This window comes from Zosterops lateralis, assembly GCF_965231275.1.
Source record: "Zosterops lateralis genome assembly, chromosome: 5".
Classification (NCBI taxonomy): domain Eukaryota; kingdom Metazoa; phylum Chordata; class Aves; order Passeriformes; family Zosteropidae; genus Zosterops; species Zosterops lateralis.
Window position 1 is genome coordinate 50,356,032 of NC_139766.1, and position 23,511 is coordinate 50,379,542.

The window sequence follows — 23,511 nt, forward strand, 5'->3', positions numbered from 1 at the left end:
CAACAGACCTCTAAGGTAAGAGTAAACAAGTTGTGTACATTGTCAGGCAGCAGCTATTTCTTGGGAACTCTGAGTTCCCAGATCAGTACTAGATTTTCTTAGAAGGACAGCTATCACTTTCTCAAAAAGGACATTTTTTTTTTTTTAAATGAACTATACAGTCTTATGGATACTGCCAGAACAGTGTTACAGGATGCTATTTCATGGTCATGAGGGCTGGCAGAATTATCATGGGCTAGAAAGAGACCATTATTTATTCCTGATGGTGTGGAAAAACAGAAGTCAAAAAATCAACTTTGACTTTTCCATGACTTGTGTGTAGTTGCAAAGGCCCAAGGCCACACAAAAAAAACCCATAACATCCTGAAAGTAGGTTTAGATTAGATATTAGGAAGAAATTTGTTACTAGAATTAGAGTAGAATTAGTTAGGGTGGTGAGGTACTGGAACAGGTTGCCCAGGGAAGCTGTGGATGCTTTTTCCCTGGAAGTGTTCAAGACAAGACTGGATGAGCTCTGAGCAACCTGGTCTAGTGGAAGATGTCCCTGCCAACAGCAGGGAGGTTGGACCTAGATGATCTTTAAGATCCCTTCCAACTCAAACCATTCTGTGACTCTATGACAATACACAATAGACAAACATAATATAAACACCTGTAGTTTCTGCTTTATAACCTTGAAGCAAGGAATTATCATGTGCAGGTTTCCTCAGGACACCTCTTTGGTACTTGTTCCAAGGTACAGCCTATAGAGCACTGGTCAGGTTTTGAGTGGGAATACATTACATCCTCATCAGCAAAATGGTTAAAACACCACCTTCTGGCTGTTATGCCAACAGTTTAACACAGGCACTGAAATATCTGAAGAGTTTATAGTCCAAATTTCCCTTGTCCATTACCTCTCATTCAAACTTCAATGGGCACAAATCTATTTCTTTGTCTTGGTTGCAGCTCCTCACCTACTGACTGCTGTACTTGTGCCTTCCATTAATCCTTCCCTCTCTAGGCTTAACAAATTCAATTTTTGCAATTCTTCATGAGATTTTCATCCTTTTCTCTAGACCCCTGATGATTTTTATGGTTCTCTGCTAACTCCCCACCTCCAGGAATTCACATCCTTCTTAACACGCTTCTGAAGCTGGACCAAGTGTTTATCTGAATTAAAGGATTTTAGCCATATGGTTTTGTCTATCTAGTGCAATGTCAAGTGAAAGAAATGTCAAACTGGCCATTCCACATGTTATCTGTAACAGACGTGACTTCTCCATAAAAATAATTTCTTTTCAAAGAAAGACAGCACTTAAATTCAGTAATTCGTGTAGTGAATATAATCAATATATATGTCGAACAATCTATTAATCTTTAAAAATGCCTTTGCTTTGGCATTCAGTTTTGTATTATCTGTTCCATGTGGTGCTTCAAATTTTTTGGTTTGTGACCTGTGGTATCCTATAGGGTATAAACAGAAGTACTGATATAATAATATGCAATCGTTCCTTTTTTTCTGTCCTGACTATTTTAATAACAGGCACCAAATTAGCACAAGATAGAAACGTGTATCTTTCCAGTGTAAAGGTAAAAATAATAAGAGAGAGAGAGAAAAGGTTGTGAGTACTTCAAGCTCAGATCTTAGAGAAGCCTGCATCAAAAGCTGCAGTCTGAGGACAATTGCGGCCATAGGTCAGTCCAGTCTAAATTCAAGGAGTCCTTCTGAATTTAAAAGAAGTAAGTAAGTTCAGTGTTTCAGTTCATCCATTTTGGAATTTGAAGACCAATGCTTTCATTTTAGAACAAATATGCCATTTAAATCCAACCTAGAAATGACAACAAATAGAAATTCTGAAAAAAAAACCCCAAACAAGCCACAACAGTTACTCTTTTTTTCAGTTTGGTTTTGTGGCCATATGTCACGTGTTCCTGGATCTCTTCTTAATTCCTTCATATTTTTCCCTATCTCCCTATCTTACTATCTCTAGACCTTTCTGCCCTTTTCTTCTTCCTCTCTTGTTATGTTTCTCCCAGTTTGGATTTCTTCTTGCCTTATTATCTGCTTTAAGACATGTTTGTTGTTTTCTTTTTCTTTTTGGATCTTACCACCACCAGCACCCCCCTTTACTCAGCACAGTGTTGTGTCTGAGAGCCTTTTAGCTCCACCTGTGTTCTCCAGACACAAGGGTGCTGTAAGTTTTTCCCACTTTTTTGCAGCAGACTGTCTCTGTTGAGTGACACGTGCGTCACAGGTTGCCTGTGCTCTTTTAGCTGGGTTTATTGCCAGCAAACACAGCAAATGGCAGTGGTTTCTGTGTGGGAACAATTGCTGAGTAGATTTTGGCTACTCGTACATCTGTGTGCTCTCATGTCAAAGGGATCACTGCATTCCAATTTGCTAAAAAAACAGGCAGTTGTAATGTAACTTAGTTGTCCATCATCTGTGGCTGCAGCCAACCTGACATGAGCAGAAAAAGAAAGATTTCTGTTCCTCTCTTTGTCTATCAGCAGTTTCTAATGGCGAAAATTCTTTTCTCTATCATTTTTTGATCTCTTGCTTTTATCTCCCATAGGATTCTCCTTAGTTACAATTTAACATTGCAAATAAGAGCATAATAAGCCACTAGTTCTATCATAATTTTTAATCAAATAGTTCCCCCCACAATCCTGTCAAGTTTTAAACATTTTTGCATGATGTTTTCAACTTATTTTTAAAGTATACTTAATTATTCACCATTTTAAGAAAACAATTAATTCATAACACTCTATTGTACTCTCTTAATTGAATTTACCTTAGTTTATCTCTAACCCGTGATAAAATCAACAAATGGTGAGTCACAATAAAACTGTGACTTATATTCACATTTCTTTTTAGTTTTGAGGAAACCTTGGCCTATCAACATGGTTATTAAATGGAACACCTTTAAAGGATGAATAATCTAAGTATTGCAATGAGCCTCCCACAAAGTCATGCTGAGTTAGGGGAAGAGTTTTGGAAGAGTGAGTTTGGGAACAAGCTGATTGCCCAGCTAGTACATTTAGCTGAAATTACAGACATGGTAGCTACTGAGATATGTTGAAACAAAACCATATGAAATGTAGGCACTGTTGAAAAAACATTCTGTTCTAGTGCTGTGGCCTTGTGGTGTGGGGGATTACAGGAGCTTTGTCAGCAGAACATAATGAGGATGAAGAGATGGAAAAATGCTCACTGTTTTAGGGAAACAAGATTGCTTTTAGGTTTCTCTAGATAAAATTTGTTTTCCAAGTATTTCAAGTGTGGGCTACGAAGCATTACTCTGACTGGGTAACCAAATGGTAAGAAAACCTATATTTTAAATGCAGTGTGCACAAGTCTGGGCATGGTGTGACTGTCCACGTGTTCTGGGAAGTAGAGCTGGGGCAGCAGCAGGCCCATAGGGGACTCATGTAATTTTATATAGGATATACCCATGTCAAGCTGGGCCAGCATGTACTATGACAAGCCATTATGGAGGCAACAGCATAGCTAGAAAATATGCCCAAGAAAGTGGGGCTCACTGGGAAAAGGCTGAGACCCATTAGAAACCTGCAGCTGCCAAGAAGGCTGATAACACACTGCCTTGGAGAGGAGTTGTAAGGGCTCATGTGGTTAGACCTTTATACATTTCTGCAGAGCCTCTGCGATTGCATTATGTATTATTTTTTTTCCAGGTTAGATCTGTGGCTCTTGCAGGCTTCTGGTGGAGCTCGTGAAATGTTAATCAGAGTGCAGTACACTGAGCAAAGGGAACAAAACTGACTGTTCTGCCCTGTAGCCAAAAAAAGAGAATGCCAGCAGATATTACCATGAATGGAGTCACACAAGAATACTGACATGCTGTCCTGACTCAGTTTAGCATGTCTGTATTACAGCATGGTAATGCAGCCTGACAGGATGTCACGCTTCAAACTTGACAGCACATGGGGATTAGCCTGTGCCATTTTCCTTTCCCATTCAGTTACAGATCTATTCCTCCACAAATGTACCCATACTTGTCTCACAGCAGTCTAAAATGGTTGAGAAATGCCTGTTTCTGAGTCAGTGCAGCTTTTTCACCCCCTTCAACACCCCCTAACTTCTTTTAGTAGAAAAATATGAACACCTCAGCAATAAGACTGAAAATCCTGTTTGAAGCCAAAACGCTTTTTGGGTTATGACGTTACAACCTTGCAGCACAGTAACTAGAGACAGAAATTATTTAGCTTTTTGTTTGTTGAAGTTTCTTTTTTTGGATGATTTATTTGTTTTGTAATATCAAAGAGCCACCTACTAATGACCTTTTAAGACCGGCATCATTTACTGGCAGTAAAACCCCAATAGCTGGAGCAGGGCATTGAGGGCTATGGGGAAAGTCAGTATTTTAATGTGGTGTTTCTCAAGCCATGTTCTGGGAATTCTCCTCTTCCTCTCACATTTAGGGATCAGAGTGATGCTGAAAAGCCTTCCTGAAGTGCTTTAACTAGCCAGGGAGCTAGCTCAATTTTGTTACTTCAAGGCAGGAGAAGGGCTGCTTACTGCTGTGGCCAGTTATTTTAGTTAATCCTCCACCTTGAAGACTCAGAGAAGCGGTGGTTGCATTCAAGGAGAGGAGGAGATAGCAAAAACCACTTTAATTGTCTCCATTTCCCCCTTCCCAACTAGTCTGGGAGACACCAGTGGGAAAAGAGCATGCAGTCCAAGGTGGGAGGCAGCAGCAGATGCTCCCCATTACAACAGAGCAAAATGAAGAGATTTAGGCTATAGCTTGAAAATGTTGGTAGCAGAGTTATATGATTTGGTTGCTTCTGCCGATAAGCTTCTGAACTTGATTTTCCAGGAAGATCCATGCTGCTCTCTGCTATTATGAATATGTAGTGCTAAATAGAACTGGAAGGTGCAGAAGTGATATGATTCTTTCTGTGTTTCTTTCAGAAGATGGCATTCAAAACACTACTACCACTGTTAAGCCAACCGCTTCTACAGTAACATCAAAAGCTGGTAAGACTTCCAATTTGCTGTTATCTGGTGTTCTGAAGATCCTGTTGTCTTTCTAGCTTTCAGCTTTTCCAACTTCTGGGAGCAATCAGGTGAATTATTTCATACAGGGTGATCATAGAGGAATGTATTTCCCTGAATCTCTTCTGAAACTCTGTTGTAAAGAAAGGATTGAAGTATCGTATTATGGAGACAGTTAATTTGAGCAGGCTACACCTTTTGTTACAGGTAAAAAAGGTTCTCTGAGTTCTCTGAGGTCTCTGAGTTCTCTGTGCTCTCAAGGAGTGGTTCAAGTGAGATCAGAGATTAGTAAATTACCAAAGTTCAAGAGTTAACAGAGAAAACCTGCTTCAGATGTTAAAAGCCTGTGATTCTGGTCTACATCTTCGACTTTTATGTTCAGTTTTCTTTATTGTGCAGCTTTGTTATGAAAATGCATGAAAAATCAATATTGACCATATTTCAATCATGTGAACTCCTTTATTAGAGGAGTATATTCTTCTGAATATTGAAAACTGCTGCATCTAATAAGTTATACATGTGAGAGGAGAAAACATGGTCATGATATTCTATTTTTTGATAACTGGGGATACTAATGAGGCTGCTGTGGAGCTGAAAGCACTGAGATTATGAAGTATACACTTGAAATGCTAGTAATGGAGGTGGATAAAATGCAACCAGGTGAAATATGTGTGTATTTATGTTTGTTACAGCAGAAGACTTAGACCTCTTCAAATTGTGTTGCAGTTATTTTATGCAGGTCTCAAAAACCCTGATGTTTATGTCTGTTCAAAAAACGCTTCATAAACTAGGAGTCACCTTACAAAGGGCACTGAGTTCACCCCAAGGAATATCATTTACTAGAGAATACTATTCATATCATCATCCACAATGTCCTAAGCTTTACTATACTCCAAAGAGGAGGGCCTGCTGGGTGCTCCTTTTTCCCCCAGAAATCTGGGTGCAGAGGAAGAAGGTCTGGAAAAGCTGGTCAATGAAAAAGACTCAAATTTGTGTCTCAAGGTGGGCAAGCACAGGGAAAAATTGCCCAAGATTAGTCGAGTCTGTTCCCCTTCAGCTCTTTGCCTGTGATCTATAAGCTGTGTTCCCATGTGTCACTCAGACTTCTTTATGGAGATTTTACATCCCTCCTCCTGCTAAATGAGTATGCAGAAAAGTGCTGCTCAGAGGGGTGGTCCAGCAGCACAGGGAACCCATCCATTCACACCGGGTTCTGTTCCCCTCACTTCTTCCCTTGGAGGTCAAACCAAGCACTTGTCTATAACCCCCAAAGATCATGAGCCATTCCTTTAGGGGCTGGCTGGAAGGTACAATTGCTACCTTTCGGTAGGCAATTGCAGATTATTCACAGGCCAAACTTCCTCTCTGAAACCAACCATATGTACTTTGAATCCTCATTCAAAATATGTGGGTAATAAAGTTCTGTGAGGACCTGCCTTTAAACAGAAATTCACTGCCTTGATAAGAGAACATGGCTAGAGGAATGTGACGTTTATTTAGGCATGATAAAATAAATCCATAATGATGTGAATGCCTTTCTTGCAATAGTGGAACCTGCGACTACAAAAATTTCACTAACAATGACATCGGCAACACCAGAGCCGACAACAGCTACAGTCAAAGCTACAAATGAAACCGTCACAAGCAGTAAGTGAAAATCTCCGAGTTAATTGATGCTATTCTAGTGGTCATTGAGGAAATTAGGCAGCAGTGCCTCTTGGTTTGGGAATTTGTTTTACAGGGAGTGTATTCTTTGGTGAAACCTTACAGGTGTGTGCAGGAGCTTCCTTCTGGTCAGGCTTAAAAGCTCCAAGCTACACCTTCCAGCTGCATTATCACAGGGGGTGGGGTGCAGGGGGTGGGTCTGCAGCGGGGTGACCCACCTATGGGACAGGGAGTGGCTTTCCCTGCAGTCAATGGGGCCCTGCCCCTGTTGGTTTTGATTTTCAATTAAATGTCCTTTTGATAATTTAAAATTAGTCTGCAGGCAGGTCAGTAGGTATGTTTTATGTGTGTTTACAAAATTGAGGAAATAAATTGAATGTCTTTCCTGTGTTAGGCCACATGTCTTCTTCATCTAGTATTACACCACAAATAACACAAAGTACAACAAGGCAACCACCAGCAGTGACTACAGCAGCACGTCCAAGTCTCAGCACAACAAACAGTAAGTGATGACTTCATTGAGCCATTTCCGAGTCATTCTATGCTACATTTCTGTAAAGCTGTGCAAAACAGTAAAAGGAGGTCAAAAAGAATAGTTTGGTGGTTTGGGGAAGCAGAGCCATTCATCCTACCATATTATATATCTTTAATGAAGCTTGCCCTGGAATCCTCTACAAAGAATATTATACCTTTAGTTTGTAATGGAGGTAATCTGAAGCCATTACGCGGGATGTTCATCTCCCTGTAACTGGGAGAGATATATTTGGAAGGGTTTAATTTTTTTACTTTCTTCTTTGTTTGGTTTTTCTTTTCAGTAAGTGTGAAATTAAAAAAAATATTTTATGTGATCAGGATGGTGTCAGAGCAACATCCCTTTGTTTCTTATTTTTATATGTGTTACAACTCAATGCTCATTATGTTTCATATAATTGCAAATCATAGTACTGAAAGAGTGGTGGTACTAATTACTCTGCATCAATCTAAGGAGATACTTTTATTTCCCATAAATCTTTAGAATAATGTGTGTTGGCCTGGAATACCAGATTGGATTTTAGGAAAAAAAAAAAAAAAACAAAAAACACAAAACCAACCAAACAAAAACCCCCAAACAAACAAAAAACCCCCAGAAAACCTCCAAACAAAACCCAACCAAACAAAAAATCAAACCCACATACCTAGCAAGTAGTTGGGTTAATTTTAAAAAGTATAATAACATCCCAAAGTAAGTCAGCAAACTTAAGATAAAATTCAGTCTCCTTTGTCTGTGATATGCATTGTAAGTGTTTGCTCCAGTCTTCTGATGAACCAGAGCTCTGGAGCACTCCATTATTTTATTTTGAACTGACTAAAAAATTAAAATAAATACTCCAGATATTTAGCTCAGCACTCAGTGGTACACCAATGCACTCAGAATTGATGTTAAGAGCATCCTGAACTGTTACAAATTATTAGAATGTGACTTCTCTTCTCTTGGCTTATTTGTCTGAAAAGGTACTCCCATTAAGCAGTCTGCATGCTTTTTTGTGCATATTTTCCTTTAAAGCCACCCCTCATGGACCCAAGCCTGCCAAGTTTCCTGGAGAACCATTCTCCTTTCGCTTCATGGTTTCATTTTCTACTGATGCAGCTTTCCTGCTGTGTATTGTGTAAGGAGTGTGGTCTGATTCTCAGCCCAAAATCTTTGGGGTTTTGGCTTGGCTTTTAAATACCACTGTCTACAAGTCACAGAATACACACAGCCTGGCCAATGCACGGGCTGCTCAAAGGCCCCGAAGAATCTTCTAAAACTTTCAAGTGTGGCACTGCAGGCCTGTCAGAAGGCCGCAGCATGGCACGTTGCGTTACGGATGTAATTCCTGCTCCTTGCAGTTTGGCAGAGGTTCCTGGCTTGTGGCTACCGGAGCAGCACAGCCACCTGGAACTAAACCCTGGTGACAGGTAGAGCTCCCGGCAGGGGAAGGAAAGCTAATGAGGAAAGGCATGCCTGCCAGTGCAGCTTAGCTCCAGCCACTGCTCTGAGCTGAAAAACTGGTGCTGGAGGTGTGATGGGACTGGGCAAGAAGCTTTCAGCGACGTGCTTCCTTTCCATTCCTCTTGAATTCTTTTCCCACCAGCTAGAGTTCAGTCCCTAGCTGCTTGTATTGTGGTTTGGTTTCAAAATTCCTCATTTAAGCTAAGCCCTCCTCCTCCACAAACTTGTGGTAAAAAATGCTTGGTAAATTAACTTAAAAACAGGGTTTTCCTCTCAATCCCCTTCATAAGAAGGAAAACTGGGACAGTGTGTCCAGGACACTAGAAATGCCCTGCATTAAAAAAAAATTGTATAACCTTTAATGCCAAACTAGTACTTAGAAATATCTGTATGTGAAACCCAATTTTAGTGGGTTTTTAAAGACAAAATTTCGGTCTACATTTCAAGAAAACCATAGCCTTGACTTCAGCAGAAAGGAGTGGGATGCGGCACAAGGTGTTGGGACAAGATGCGGCACCGAGGCTCTGTGTATGTGACCAGCCTTGCAGAAAACCCTCAGAGCCCTTGGCCACCCTGCGGGTGCTGGTGACAGCCATGCCTGCCGCATGTCTTTCCACCGCAGCACAGCCCAGCAGGCTGTCCTGGCTTCATTCCCTGCATCCTCCCAGCCCCTGCCGCCTCCCTCGGCAGCAGCGCCGGGCTGGGAGAGCTGCACTCCCTGAAGCCAGCGCAGGCACAGCAATACTGCTGCTCTCAAAATGGACAGGAGAGGAGAGCTGGCTGCTGTCTCTTTCTTTTTCATTAGCAAAAGAATTCTTTTCTCCCCGTTTTTGCACTGGCTGTGTGAAACTGAGGCAGAAATTGGTGGTGCCTTTATTTAAAAATTTACTTCAGAATTTACTTTTGCTACACCTGATCTTTAATAAAAAGCTCTGCTGTTTTGTAATGGCAGTCATCCCTTTCTCTGCTTCAATCCCTGCTGAAAGCTTCAGCAAATGATTGCATTCACACAACTGAGATTTGACAGGGCTTCCTGTCTCTGATGCAGTTTCTGTGGCTGCTGTCACCTTTTATTATACATTCAGGAAAAGCCCCCAGTGCTCCATACACTGAAATCTAGCAAACATCTTAGTCCTTTATTTTTTTTCAAACTTCAGTGTTCTTTTCCTCTGCAGGCCACAAGTACAATCTCTCCTGCTTGCCTTCCTGCCCTGTTTATTGTATTAGAAGCCAACATTAGACTGGTCTCCTTAGTCTTCTTATTTATCAACAAAAGGTGTCAAATCCAAGAGCTCACATTAATAAGTGACCTCCCTTGTGCAGTTCAGGCCCTTAAAACAAGAATGTGTATGGTGTCCACAGAAAATTGCATCTGCAATCAGGATTTCATATCCTGGGACACTTGAAGTTATTAAAGACAATAAGAAATGAAACGCAACAAAAATTTCTGTTCTTCCTTCCTTGGGCATGGAGCAAGCATCTTAAGTAAGATCAGTATTCAAGGTGTTATGTGACAAATAAGAGTGCATTTTTAACTGTTGTGTTTCTGAGTTATCTCATGCCACTTTCTTGAATGATTATATATTATGGTGCTGTGGTGTATTAAATATTAAAAAGTGACAAAGGAAAACAGTGGAGCTTTTTTTTTTTTTTTAATCAAACTACTGGTAATTAAAAAGTAAGTTTTGCTTCACAAATGCTACCAGAAAAGCATTCTTGTAACAGATATTGCTCAATTTGTTAGCGCATGCTATAGGTAAACACTGGGTGTAGTTGGCTGCTGAGACATTTTATGCAGAGAGAAGTTTTGAAATATGTATTTTAAAATACTTTGGGGTTTTGCTTACCAGAAAACATAAAGCTGCAGAGAGCACATGCAATCGACTATGAATGTAAACATTAAAACTGTTTGGTTACCTCCCTAGCCAATTTTCCTTCTTCTGAATGGGCAAAAATGTCATTGGGATTGCTACAATGGGATTTTTCAAAGCTTTCATGCACTCATTAATGCAAATGGCTTTTCAGGCTGCTGATTATGGGGGCAAGGCCTGTATGTGTGTTAATGCTAAAAATACTTGCTCAAGGAACTCGAAGACTAAAGAGCTCAAGATTCTTTAGTCTTCCATTTAAAAAAGCTTTTGTGCTGGTATATTAATGTGGTTTCCTTGATTGATTTATTGGTCAAGAAATGTTTCAACACACATAGAGATGTCTATATTCTTTGCAGAGCACAGATTATATGCAGGGTATTTGTGGGTTACTTGAAGCATCTTACAACGTCAAAATTAATTAGGTAGCAGCTTACTGTAAAGAAAATTTAAAGTACTGTCAGGAAATGCCAAAATGTATATGGATTATGCATAGGTAGGAAGTAGAGTAGAAAAGCATGCTAAGATCAAGTGAGGGTATGTGTCGAATTTCAGCTGGTTAAAGAAAATGAAGGATTTTCAAAGCATAGAGAGTAAGGAAATTCCTGAAGCTCAGACAGCAGCTTTGCAGGGCAGGTTCAGGTTCCCTGCTGTTGATTCTCCCTTTGCCAAATACGTGTTAACACACTGCCATTTATCTTATCAAAATATCAGCAGGGAGAGCTGTATCACCACCAGAGAGTTCTGCTGCTGCAGCAATCATCCCCATTTGGACAGCTATTTTACGCTCTGTACCGCTGTACCATTTTTATTCATAATCAGCTGTTGAAAACAAACCCATGATCCGATGATGCGATGAGTGCTTTTGCAGCAGCAGCAGCCGCAGCCGCCCTTGTGCGCTGTGCTGCTTTTCTGCGAGGCCAGGCCTCCCCCTGGCAGCGGGCAGGGATCCGCGCTGCAGCTGGCAGAGGCGAGGCGTGATCAATGACTGCAGCGATGTGTCAGCGGGGATGGCAGGACTGAGTCACCGAGCCCGCGCTCAGTCAGTCCCCCGCCCGTCCCCGCAGCCGGGCCTTGCGCTGTCTCCTGCCGCCGAGACCGAATTAAAGCTCGCATAGAGATGAGTTAGGGGATTTACCCAAAAGGCGCATCTCTAGCACGCGTTCCGTGCTGTGGAGGACGTGAGCAGTGGCTGGGTATGGATGCTTCTGTTCCCACAGGCTTTTGGTGCAGAAGCTGTCTCATCTGATGAATGTGCTGGTAGTAGAGCCTGTGCTGTGCATTAGGCGTGAGTCTTGGATGCTGCTTAAAAGCTGCTTCAAAGCCACAAGTCAGCAGAGAATTGGGTTGCTAGGATTTAATCTTGCAGTGGAATTAAGGGAGCCTTACCCGCCAGGTCGCGTTTTCCATCTTGGAAGCGGTGAAAACTGACACACGGATTTTTGCCCTGTAGCACATCTGCTTTACCCCTTGACACAGGGAGCACTGAGCCTGTTCTGCAGTCTGGCGAAATAAATGCAACAAGCTTTATGCCAAGCCCTAGATAAAGGTGTAAGTCATACCTGGTGCTAGCTGGGTCACTGGGAGAATCTCACCCAGGCTAAATTAAAAAAAAAAAAAAAAAAAAAAAAAGAAATGCCAGCATCCCTCCCTTCCCAATCCCCTGCCAAGGCGTATCCAGAGCACAGCCCGTGTTCCTGAGAACAATCTGTTCTCACACTTCTCCCAAACACAAGAGGAGCACCCGAGGCTGGGTTGCTGCCAGGACTGATAGGATGCATGGAATGAGTGATCCCCATGGGAAAACAGCCCTCTGTGGGGTTACAGGGTAACTGGCTGCCTCACTCCTCCTCTCTCCCACACACCTGATTGTTTTGCAGTGTTCACAAAGCATATTTGTGTTTGAGTGTCCCTGCACTGTTTTTCTGACTTACTTTTCATTTTCCCATGCAGTGCTTTACTAACCAGTGACAAGGGGGCCACTAGATAGTTGCTGTTACTGCTACAAACCTCTGCATCTAACAGGGATGGAGGGAGGCACCTCAGTTTGGTTGGTTTTTTTTTTTTTTTCTTTTTTTAAAAATCAATCTCAGATTAAAATTCGACATATAAAATTTGAGACTGGAGCCACAACAATAAGAGTCAAATTTTGAAAAGTTTTCTCCTAAAGATTGATTTGAAGCTTCCATTAAGAAAATGTAGGAATTGCTAACATTCTCAGATCCTTGTACTATACCATAGTAAAAAATGAGGTAGAGAGGATTTTGCACTCCTCTCTACTGCAGGTTAGACTTGTATATTGAAAGGGTACAATTCAAGTTTCTGAAGGAAGCTGACTTGAAATTCTGCTTCTTGTCACTAGAATCCCAGTGAAAGTTTTAGGCACTGAAGTTGTTTTGTATAATTTTCATGCCTCAACCTTGAAAGACACCATCCCTGGCTGCCCAGCTTCTCTCAGTTTCCAAAATTGTATGACTTCCCCTGACTCCAGTGGCTTCAGCTCACTCACTCTTAGCTTATTGTTTTTTGAAGTTTGCCTTTCTAAGGTACTGCACTTAACAAACAAGAGGGAAAGAGAAAGGCCAAGTTAAAGGTGTGTAGTTTTAGCATAAGGAGCTTTGAGTTCTTTGAGGGACCTAACTGGTAATCAGATAAAGTGAGTGATGAAGCATTCCTCAGGATTTACATATTGCATGTATGTGATATTGCTCGCTGACTGAAACATGTCTTAAAGTTGTTTTAGTTCCAGTGTTTAAAATTCATATGAAGAGGCACTGAGAACAGTTTACAGCTCAGTCGCCTCTCTGATTTATATCAGACAGGAAGTATAAGGTTACTCTTGGACACCTCTATGTTTTATTCAGTAGGCACTCTCTTGCCTGTTGTTCTTCTGAGGTTTGAGTGCAGATGTAGGAATTATGGGCAGTGCTGGAATACCTTAAATTATTTCTGGTCGTTCAGTGACCTTCAGTTCCATGGGCTCAGGTCATGTCCTGCACCATTGTCTTGGCCTCACCTTAGGCTGCAAATCTTGTGACACAATAGCCTTGATCTGCTGTTGACTGAGTGAGAAGGGAAATAAGACAATTTATTTTTCATACATTAATATTCAGGGATATGTTGTTTCCTAGGCCTTAACGGCACAGAATGCAATAATTAACTCTTTGCCTAATTACAATCCTTAAATTTTATACAGTATCACATTATTTGACAGTTGTAACTGAAGCTTGATTGATTGATTGATTTTAAAATGAAGGAAAATATAGAGGGCAGTAAGTTGAGCTTCTCTCTTCTGCTCATGTTGCTCTTGGTGCAATATACACTAACTATTCTAGAGTCCCAGTTCAGAGCTCTGGGTTGTCTGCTGGCACAGATATGAGACTGTTTCTCTTGCTACAATGTGCTTTGAAGGTGCCTCAGCTATGACAATAGTAACGATTCCATAGGGATAGTTTGTTCCTTTAGGGGCAGTGATCAGAATATGTAGAGCTTTCTTACCTTAAGTCTTTTCTGTGATGGTCAGAGCATTTATCTGAGGGATGGTCCAGGATCTAAGGCAATGTCTGTGCAGGTCCCTCTTACCTGAAGATCTCTCTCATTTTCAGCTACACAAGGAAATGGAACCCAATTGGCACAAACTGAGAATTTGGGTGCTACACCTACGACAGGACGGTCTTTTTCTCTTACGGTCACTCCAGAAAGAAACACTTCTCTTTCTGGAACCCCAGGTAAGTCTTGAAAGCATACACTTTCTTTCTCTATACAAGCAGGTAAAAGGATGCAAATAATTTTGAGTCTTTTCTTCATTTGCTGTCCATTGTTCTGGAATGAGGACCACATCTCCTTATTCATGCAGGGTACATACACTGTGTCCATGTCATCTAGCCCTGAAGTTATGTTGAGTGATGGGTGAACTTCCAAGCATTCAGTTGAGATACATGGTGTCATTACAGGAGGATATAAATTACAAGTGATAATAGTAATCTTCACGTATGCTGTGTGAGGTAGCATTGACTGTCAGGCGAGGTCATCAAGATAAATTCCCTGGCTGCAAAGCAGAGGAGACAAAGAAGAAAACAGCTATAATTTCTGCAGTTATTAAAAAATCTGGAGAGAAATTTAATGTGCATTACCAATTAAATGATGTTGTTTGAAGTACAACATGGTTGCATGCAAGGTCAAAAATACATTAATTTTTCCCAACTCCAGTCTAGTTTTATTGGTTTTCTGGGTGTGTTTTGGTGTATGCATTCACTAAGAAACACTGTGGTGAATGCAGATGGCAGGTCATATGAATGATCATTTGTTATGCTTCTAGCCAGCTTAACTTTTCTAGGTTTTGAAGAACCACTTATTCAGGTTTCCTTAATGTCTCTTGGGCCTTCACTTCATTTACTACTAACTCCTAGCTACATGTGTGTAGATCCAAGGACACTGTCTTTGTTTGCATATCCCTATTATTAATAGTCATAATAGTTTAACATCCCTCAAGGGCTACAAGACTCTTTTTGCAACCCCTGGATTGTGTTTGTGGGAGATAAGCATGTGTGCGTACTGTGATTTTTCCTCATAAAGAATAGGCTTGGGTATAAAACTGGAGCAATATCATATGCTCACTATGCACTGGAATGCTTAGAAGCATGCAAAAAAGATTATAAGCATTTTAAGGAAGTTAAAGTCAACTCAAGGCCACTGACTCAGAGAGAAGTCTTTGCAATTATTTCAATGAGCCCATTCCCCGTAATGTATATTCTGTGACCTGTGGTTACTTGACTTTCCTGTTAGGTTTCATGTCTTTTGGCAAAGACAGGCATAGTACAGAAACCTCACCACTGCTATACTGCAATAAAACAGTAAATTACATTTTTAATTAAAAGGTCTCTCACTCAGGTAAATTCTCCAGGTTAATATTCAATCGTAATGCATATCTGACTATGCATCATGTGTATTGAATTACCTACTATGCTGTGTATACAATTACATTTTACACTTAAAATTTGTCAAGAAAGTTTTACAACCTTCCTGGGGTCTCTTTGCAAAAGTCATCATCTTACTCAGCTTACTTTGCTGTAAAACTAGTAAATCTTCTTGAGCTCAGAGACTACCCAAGATGCCAGAACTATAATTGCCTGGCTGAGACAGAAAGAACCCATCTATCCAGGGGCAGGCAGTCTAGGTATCATTGGCATAGCCAGTGTTCCGAGTTCCCATAAAACTGCCACTTCAAAATCACTTCTGCCCGCACCAGGATTCCCACACTATCACCTTTCCTGTCTCCTCACAGCACCAGCTCCTTGCTTCTTTCTCAAAGCTTGTATATACAAGAAATCTCCTTTCTCACCCTGATGTGGTATGTAGCCTATCCCAAATGATTAAGACTTAGACCACCCTTGCTCCCTTATTCTCGGTGTGTGTTTTAGTTCCTTCTAAACAAATTTCTTCTCTTCTGTGAAATTGCTCAGGCCCAGGGGAAACCATATGCTGCACCCTAATAACTTTAAGGCAATGCAAATGTGAAGCCAGTTGTTTCACCCTGTACTGAGACTAGAGGAAATGCCACCTCTCACACCACCATTAGATTATTTATTTCTAGTTCTCCAGAATTTCACATTCAGGGGCTGGGTGCCTTTTGTTCACCAGAGCAGGGGCTGGTGTGTGCCAAGGCTGCAGCCCTTGGAGGATACAATAGCTTGCAAGCTCGAGGTATTTGAGCCACGTCTTCTGCATGGGAGCTCAGAGGAAGACAAATTAATGTGAAATGGATCCAAACCAGAACATTTCTATTTGGTATGCCCAACCAAAATAATCCAGCTGGCTAAATATGTTTAGTTTTGAAATCATTTTCCATTTTTAAAAAAAATGCCATTTTGGTGAAAGTTTCCTTTCTTGATGCAGAAAAAGAAGAAAGCACATTTTGCAGAGAAATTTCCAATCAGCCATATCAAAAGATCAGGGTGTGGGAGGAGTGCTACAGAGAGCTGGAGAGCAACTGAGATGAGTGGGGGAGCCTGGGAAAGAACGTGTAGGAACATCAGAGAACAGTATTGCTGTATTAAAGGAGATAGAAAGCACCAGCCACAGAGGAGGTGCTGCATAGTGCTCACCCATGCTAGAGGAGGCAATAAAGACTGTTTTTAGCAAAGAGAGCAACCTGCATGCGTGCCATTGACACATGCACTTCTCTAACTTTGGCTGTCATGTAGAATATGCCTCCCACTGCTTCTCCATCTCTACAGAGGATTGCTTGCTAATATTTAATTTTCTCCTTTTGTTTAATTAATGAAAATTGGAGATTAGAGTCTAAATACATCTGAGAAACTGCAAGTATTGTGGCTTTTTATTCTGTGATCTAAACAACTAAAAAATCCATAAAGCAGTATGAGCTTAAGTTCACCCAGCAGGGTGGTAAGATTAAATGATCTATTATAATAAACTGTCAGATGAATCAACCTGCTTCATCTATTGATATCTTTATTGCACTCCTCCAATTATAAATCCTACTCACTTGATTCACAGGACGCATCTCCCTAAGAAAAATTTTTATGAGTAAGACTGGTAGGGTTTGACTCTTTCTGTACACAAACTACAGGAACTCTGGATAGTGATATTAAATAAAAATTACTTACTATATCTTCAGCTCCTTCACAAAGAGAGAGGCACAAAACCAGAAGTTTCTGGGAGATGGAAAACATAGCAAAGCCTCAGTTAACACTATTACAGGTCTATGGTGTGGTCAAGGCAAGAAAGGCTTTTTCAAGTTCTTAATTTTACTTTGATTTATATTGTGGTATATCCCCTCTGAGTAATCAGCCAAATGTATTCGTTTGTTTTGCCAGTGAACACAGTTGGATGTGGCTGCACTCCAAAAACCAGAAGTAGCAAACTGCAGGGTATCCAGGCTGCTTAGGTAGCGGCTGTTGGAGAACAGAGTGGGGATAGTTTAGTTACTGGTCTCTTTCTCCATCTGTCGAGCTTCTCACCAGTGCTGAACTGACTCAGGCAGGCAATTTCAAATCAAACCATGGTCATGAGCCAAATTTTTTTATCTTTGTCCTCCTTACTGCACAAGGAGGAACCCAGCACAGCCAGTGTTGCACACCTCACTTTTCATGATTAATCTGGAAATCTTCCCAGATTATTTATGCAGAGCATCTTGCTTGCAGCCTCAAAGGAGGTAGCAAGCTCTGTACAGGCAGCTAGAGCAACTACAGTAACTGTTACCAAGTGAAATGCTGCTTTTCCTTCTGTCCTTCTCTTTCTGGAGAGCAGCAGCCTGTGAGCCTGCACCAGAAAGGGCACTGGATGGTTATTTAGAAAACACAAACTGAAAGCACCTGCTGAATCACTCCGATAAGCACAGCTTTGTTTGCATGGCAGGACTGAGCGATCTCTGAACAGAGGGTGAACTGGTGCCTTGCTTGCATACTGGAGACAGGGAGAGAGAGGAAGGCATGAGATTTTTCCAATTTAATTTTTCATGCTCTAGTAAAACCTGGGTGAGATACCTTCTGGAAAGATGCTGGTAGTTTTATTGTGTGTAGGTGTGTGCCATTGTTAAAAAATAACAGAGGCCTAGAAATAGAGGACAGGTGGCTGCTGTCATGTTTCCTCCCTGGGATAATTTCTGCTGTCTGAGTTTATTGAAGAGGCAAGGTCTGACCAGGACAGTTGCATGGCTTTTGGTTGTGCCAGTGGGTACTGAGGCACATGTCCCCCAGCCCTTCCTGGTTGCAAGGACTTATGTCACCTGCATTCAGGTTTGAAAAGCCATTAAGTCTTTGAGGTGAACTTGGGTATCAGTCCTTATGTTTTTTCTATTTATTTATTTGTTTTAATTTGAGCCAAGATGCTTCAACTTGTTTGTAAGAGTGAATGTAAAGGAAAATGTTCAATTATGTTACAATGTTGGAGCTCGTTCAAAGGGAAGTTCCACAGACTTGAGAGACAATGTTCAAAGTGACTTCATAGAGAAGTGACCTATTTGTAAGACTTGACAAAGTCTTCTGTCTTTCTTCTAGAATATGAACACACAGGGCCTTACAGTTTGCTAGTTTGCCCACATGCTGTGTGATCACAGGGTATTTTTATCATGGCATCCCACACCTTATAGGCTGAAGGAAAGACATTATTCTGGTAATAGGCAATCATATCATATTTGAATGTTTCCTTAATACCAGGTGTGTGTCCTCCTGCATTCTGTACTGTGTTGTTCCTTTGACAAGTGATTTATTAACTTCCCAAAGGCTTTTGCTTGGTTTTGTTGGTAATGTTGCCCAAACATGCTATAAACATTGCTTAATGATTCATCACAGATATCCTCTTAGAGCACAGTGATATTGCTGTTTGCAGATGGATTGATGAGATGACAAAAAGCTTAGGAAAACAGTCTCCTCTGCATTCTAGGAAGCCAGGGTGAGGTAACTGTATACATTGAGGATACTTAGCATTGCAAATATTTAATATGTTCAAGAACTCTTACTGTTGACTTTTAAGTACTTAGCTTTTTAACCTAAACATACTTTTCATGGACATTTGTAATTAAAATGCAGTTTAGGTTTTGTCACATGTACCATTAGCAAAAGCAGTTATTTGCACCCCAGCGGCTGAAGTGATCCATGGTTTTAATTGTGTGTAGAGAGAAGGAAAAACAAGAGCAGCATTCTGGTTTTCAAAGAGTATGTTCACAGCGATAGAACAATGTGTGTTACAGCTCTGCTGGTAGGAGCTGTCTTTGTGCAAAGCACAAAGCACAGAAAGTGTAGTGAGGGTAAAAGAGTGGATTTGTGCTCCCTGGAGAAAATGGTTAGAGGAGCACTGCAACCTGGGCAGTAAGGGGACAGGCTTAATGCCTGCCAGCAGTTACAGCTGCCTTCATGATGTTACCTCTCTGATCCCCCACCCTGGCACACAGAGGACACAGCCACTCTAATTTCCAAGCCTGCCACAGTCTAGACACACAGGAACAGCAGCATGCTAACAAAAAAAATATGTTGTGCACCACAAACTTGTGAAGTAGCTGTGGAGGCTGACAGCAGAGGCAGTAAGTATTGTGACCAGTGCTCTATAAGGTCAATTTCTTCCTCATTACCAGTGCCTCTTGCTTCTGCTGCTTGGCAGTCTGCTAGCCAAAAGCACCAAGACAATAAACAAAGATTTCTTTTTAAAGGGTTTTGTGACTCTTGAAGATGTGTCTCTTAGTTTCAATTAGCTTTTTTTATTAAAACAATTACTTGTCAGTTAAATGTCAGCTATTCACTCGCAGGCACTTTTTCGGTTTTGGAAGGAGTTTTTAAGAATGTATCAATTAATTCAGGATTTTCTTCTCTTGAGCAGAATAACAACCTAGCATAGGCTGGGCTTTGGATTCTGCTCCCATCTATAAAGGACAGCTGAAGACTTTTACAGCTCAGACTTTCTGGGCTTGGGACAGTGTTAGCATGTCACTTCTGAGGCAGAACTTGTGGGGCTTACTGAGCATGTTCCTAGACTCTGCCAGTTTGCGTGATGCAAAGACTCTGGACATCTAAAACAGATGCTAACAAAACTGTTCTTTCTGTTTTATTGCAGGCCTTCCCATGATCTCTCCAACAAAATCAACAAGTAAGAGCAATAGAAGAGGTTGCTCTATACACACTGATGAAAAAGGCTGGTGTGGGATGAGAGAAGGACAGCCTGAGGAAAGGAAATGTTCAGGGAGAAAGAAGGATCTAGGGAATAATGTACCTGAAACACAGTACAGAGCAGTGGAAGAGTGATGTTCAGCTTGTAGCATTGAGTGATTTTGCTGTGACTTCCACTGAATACCATGTTGGATTAGCAGATACTGGAAAGAAAACAGGGTGGGACCACAGAAAAAATCAGGCCTGGCATATTACATGATGCAATGGGAAGCTGTTATAAATAGAGTGTTTACTAAGGAGCTTGTTCTTGTCAGTGACTCTCGTTCCTCATCCTGTAGTAAGAAGCAGCAACTCCCAGAGTAAGGCAAGTTTCCTGTGCTAATGAACCTGTATTGTCCTATTTTCCTTTCTCTGGACTTATCAGGAAACAGTCTCTTCTGTACTGTCCCTGCAGTTCTTGCTGCTGCTGCTGCCTGCAAAATCTTGGCCCTCCTGTAACCATAGTGGATGTATTTCTCCAATTCATTTTTATTCTGGTCCCAGATTATTCCATAACTGGAAAATACCTTCCAGATCCAGAAAAACTAGGCAGGAAGGGTTGACTTGTGAGAAACTTTAATGAAAGAAGTGGGGAAATGAGCTTAAGGTTTTAGTTCCATACTCTGTTTTATTCAATAATGTTTCTTTTCAGCTGTCATATTTCTTATTGATGGCCACAAATAGTTAAAATGCTAACCTATGGATTTTTCTTTCTTTCATTACTCACATCTTGGTCAATTAACAGATTAAAAAAAAAAAAAAAAAAAAAAAAACAAAACAAAAAAACAGCAACAACAACAACAACCACCACCACTCAAAAAAGTGGATTTCAGTCCTCAGCTTTTCTTCTGAGGAGAGACACGCATCTTCTCCACAAAGGCAGGGATACACATTCCTGTTTTTCAGTGCAGTTTGTTTCTGTTGACATTTCCAGTCAGTATCCAGGGTAACTCATTGCTGTGATAATTGCCTGCTTGCCCTGTATATCATGTAGTATACCAGATAAGGTAACAAAAAGGCAATAGTATTTCCTTGGGAAATCTGAAGCAGTCACATGGAATTAAGAATGCATAGGATTTATTTTAGTCACTTGATGATGGCTCAGTTTCCAACCTTACATTATCACCCCTCAGCAGGCAGGCAGTAAGGAAAAGAGAACAGCTGCTTTAAAGAAACAGTGATTTTCAGAGCTAAAGTCTTGGACAATGATTGTTTCCTGCACTATAGCATCAGAATGGCTCAGCTATGACTGTATTGTTTAGGCACCACACAAGCACTTAGTAAATGATAATTTTTCTCCAGGAGGCTTCTGTGTCCAGACAAATGAAGGTAGAAGAGAGAGGAAAGGGGCAAGAAAACAAGCACCAAAACATTTTTTAATAGTGAGCATGAGTTTAAAATCAGTTTTGCAAGAAAGAGGAATTCCTACATGGGACAAACAAACCTAATTTGTTACTGTAACTCCATGGATTAGAGTTACAAGTACTGCCTACTTGGAAGTTTCTGTAAAAATGGAATATGTCTTTCAGAGACTTAGTAGAACAAAATTGCATTCTAGACCTCAAAGTGGCCATAGGACATTGGTTTCAATGACTTAATTAATGTCATAGTTTCCACCCTACAATTTGAGCCCTCTTTTGTTCTTGGGAAGAGGAACCATGTAATCCTACAGGTGTGGATTGTGAGTAAGTACCTGACCAACAAAACCTCAGTGGCTGCCACCATGTTCTCACTATTTATATATGGAGATATGATGTCTCCTAAGACCCTTTTTTTTAACAGATCACCTTCCCCAGACACCTTTGTTTGAGAGCCACTTCAGATGTTTAGCGAGGCAATGGAAATGCTTGACCTGGCATCACATCTGTCCAGCCGGTCCAGCTCCTTCAGAGGCAGTGAGCACTTGTCTACTCAAGCCTCCATCCAATATGGAACACAATCCCATGTGCTGTATAATGTACCTAGGGAAATGCCAATGTTTGCATTTTCTGTTTCCTCTCTGGAAGTTCAGTGATTATTTTTTCATAGGCTGTATGCAGCAAGGTAATAAATATTTTGCGTTGTTGATACCTGACTCAAATTCAGATTAGCAGCTGAAGGTAGAAATGCATTCCTTTAAACCCAGCCTTAAAAAATGTCCCAGAGGCTCACAACATTGCTCTCTCCAAAAGGGGCAGAGAGCAGGCACATTCCTCCATAACAACACTCAAGAAACTTTCTCTCTACTAATATTGCACCTCTTCAGACTTCTTCATCTACTATTAGCACTTTTTTTTTTTTTTTATTAGCAGTGCAATATTTTGGTCTTTCTTCTCTTGGAGACAGGTTTAATTTTCATCCTCCTTCTTGTTTATTTACTTGTTAAAAATTCTCTTGTAAGTACCTCTTGAAGAATACCACAATCTCCTAAAAGTGAAAAGGTTTGTAGCTCATAACCTGTAAGTGGACAAGCAGAGGATCCTAAGGAAATCTACACCTATACAAAGTGCACATTTCTTTCGGCCACCCTAGGTAAACTTTTCCATCCCTCTTGCCAAGTTGTCCAAGTATTATTGGGAAGAAATATAGATGTGAAGCACCAAGTGAAGCTCCCGAACTGGGGACACAGTAGTTGTTTTGGGAGGGTAATTTTTCAGAGGGAGTTGTTTGGGGAATTCTGGCAATACATGTTTACCTGAAAGGCACTATTTATTTTGCAGAGGCAATTTCTGAAAGTCCTAAAAGCAGTTCTGGAAACCAGACTCAGACAGGGAGTGATATCAGCTATTCTAGTGAGTATCCTTACTTAAGCATCCAGCTTTTGAGTTTTCTGTTGATCAGTTTTGCTTTTGATGAGTGATTGGAGAAGTAGACAAATGGAACTGGCAGTTTTATTTCTAGCCTTACCAGACTTAGGTCCTATTACAAACCAGATTTAAATGGTGGCTATAAAACTCCTCCCAAAGAGAAACAGAGCTCTGTAAATTGACACTGCTCTCACTGTAGAGCAGCACAATTATTCCCAAAGTGGTGGGAAAAAAAAAAAAAAAAAAAAAAAAAAAAAAAGGGAGTCATACAAGGGAACATACAAAAATCTTGCTCATATACATGTTGTACATATTATATGAATGTATTGTTGTGAATGTGTGATATGAATATATTATTCATATTGCCATGGGAGAGAAGGTCTAGGAGGCAGTCTTCTGCAGAATCTTTAAGCACTTGATATCTGCATGACGCATGCTACTTAATCTTTCATTTTAATATTGTGCATCTCTGGGGCAAGAGTGTTGCAGCAGCTTTGCGATTTCCTACTCAGAGCACTGACTAAGCAAAATATGTTTGATGTTTTTCCAACTGTAAACT

At 40.8% G+C, this 23,511-nt stretch overlaps 1 protein-coding gene across 3 annotated transcripts in view; it reads left to right on the forward strand.

Moving 5' to 3' along the window:
- EMCN (endomucin) overlaps positions 1–23,511 on the forward strand; it is a 62,505-nt gene that overhangs the window by 11,358 nt on the left and 27,636 nt on the right. For all 3 annotated transcript variants that reach the window (XM_083862429.1, XM_083862430.1, XM_083862428.1), the window contains exons 2-7: positions 4,919–4,984; positions 6,551–6,649; positions 7,062–7,169; positions 14,113–14,235; positions 20,075–20,107; positions 22,866–22,937. In XM_083862429.1, the coding sequence (XP_083718555.1) occupies positions 4,919–4,984; positions 6,551–6,649; positions 7,062–7,169; positions 14,113–14,235; positions 20,075–20,107; positions 22,866–22,937 (501 nt within the window). The remainder of the gene's footprint in view (positions 1–4,918; positions 4,985–6,550; positions 6,650–7,061; positions 7,170–14,112; positions 14,236–20,074; positions 20,108–22,865; positions 22,938–23,511) is intronic.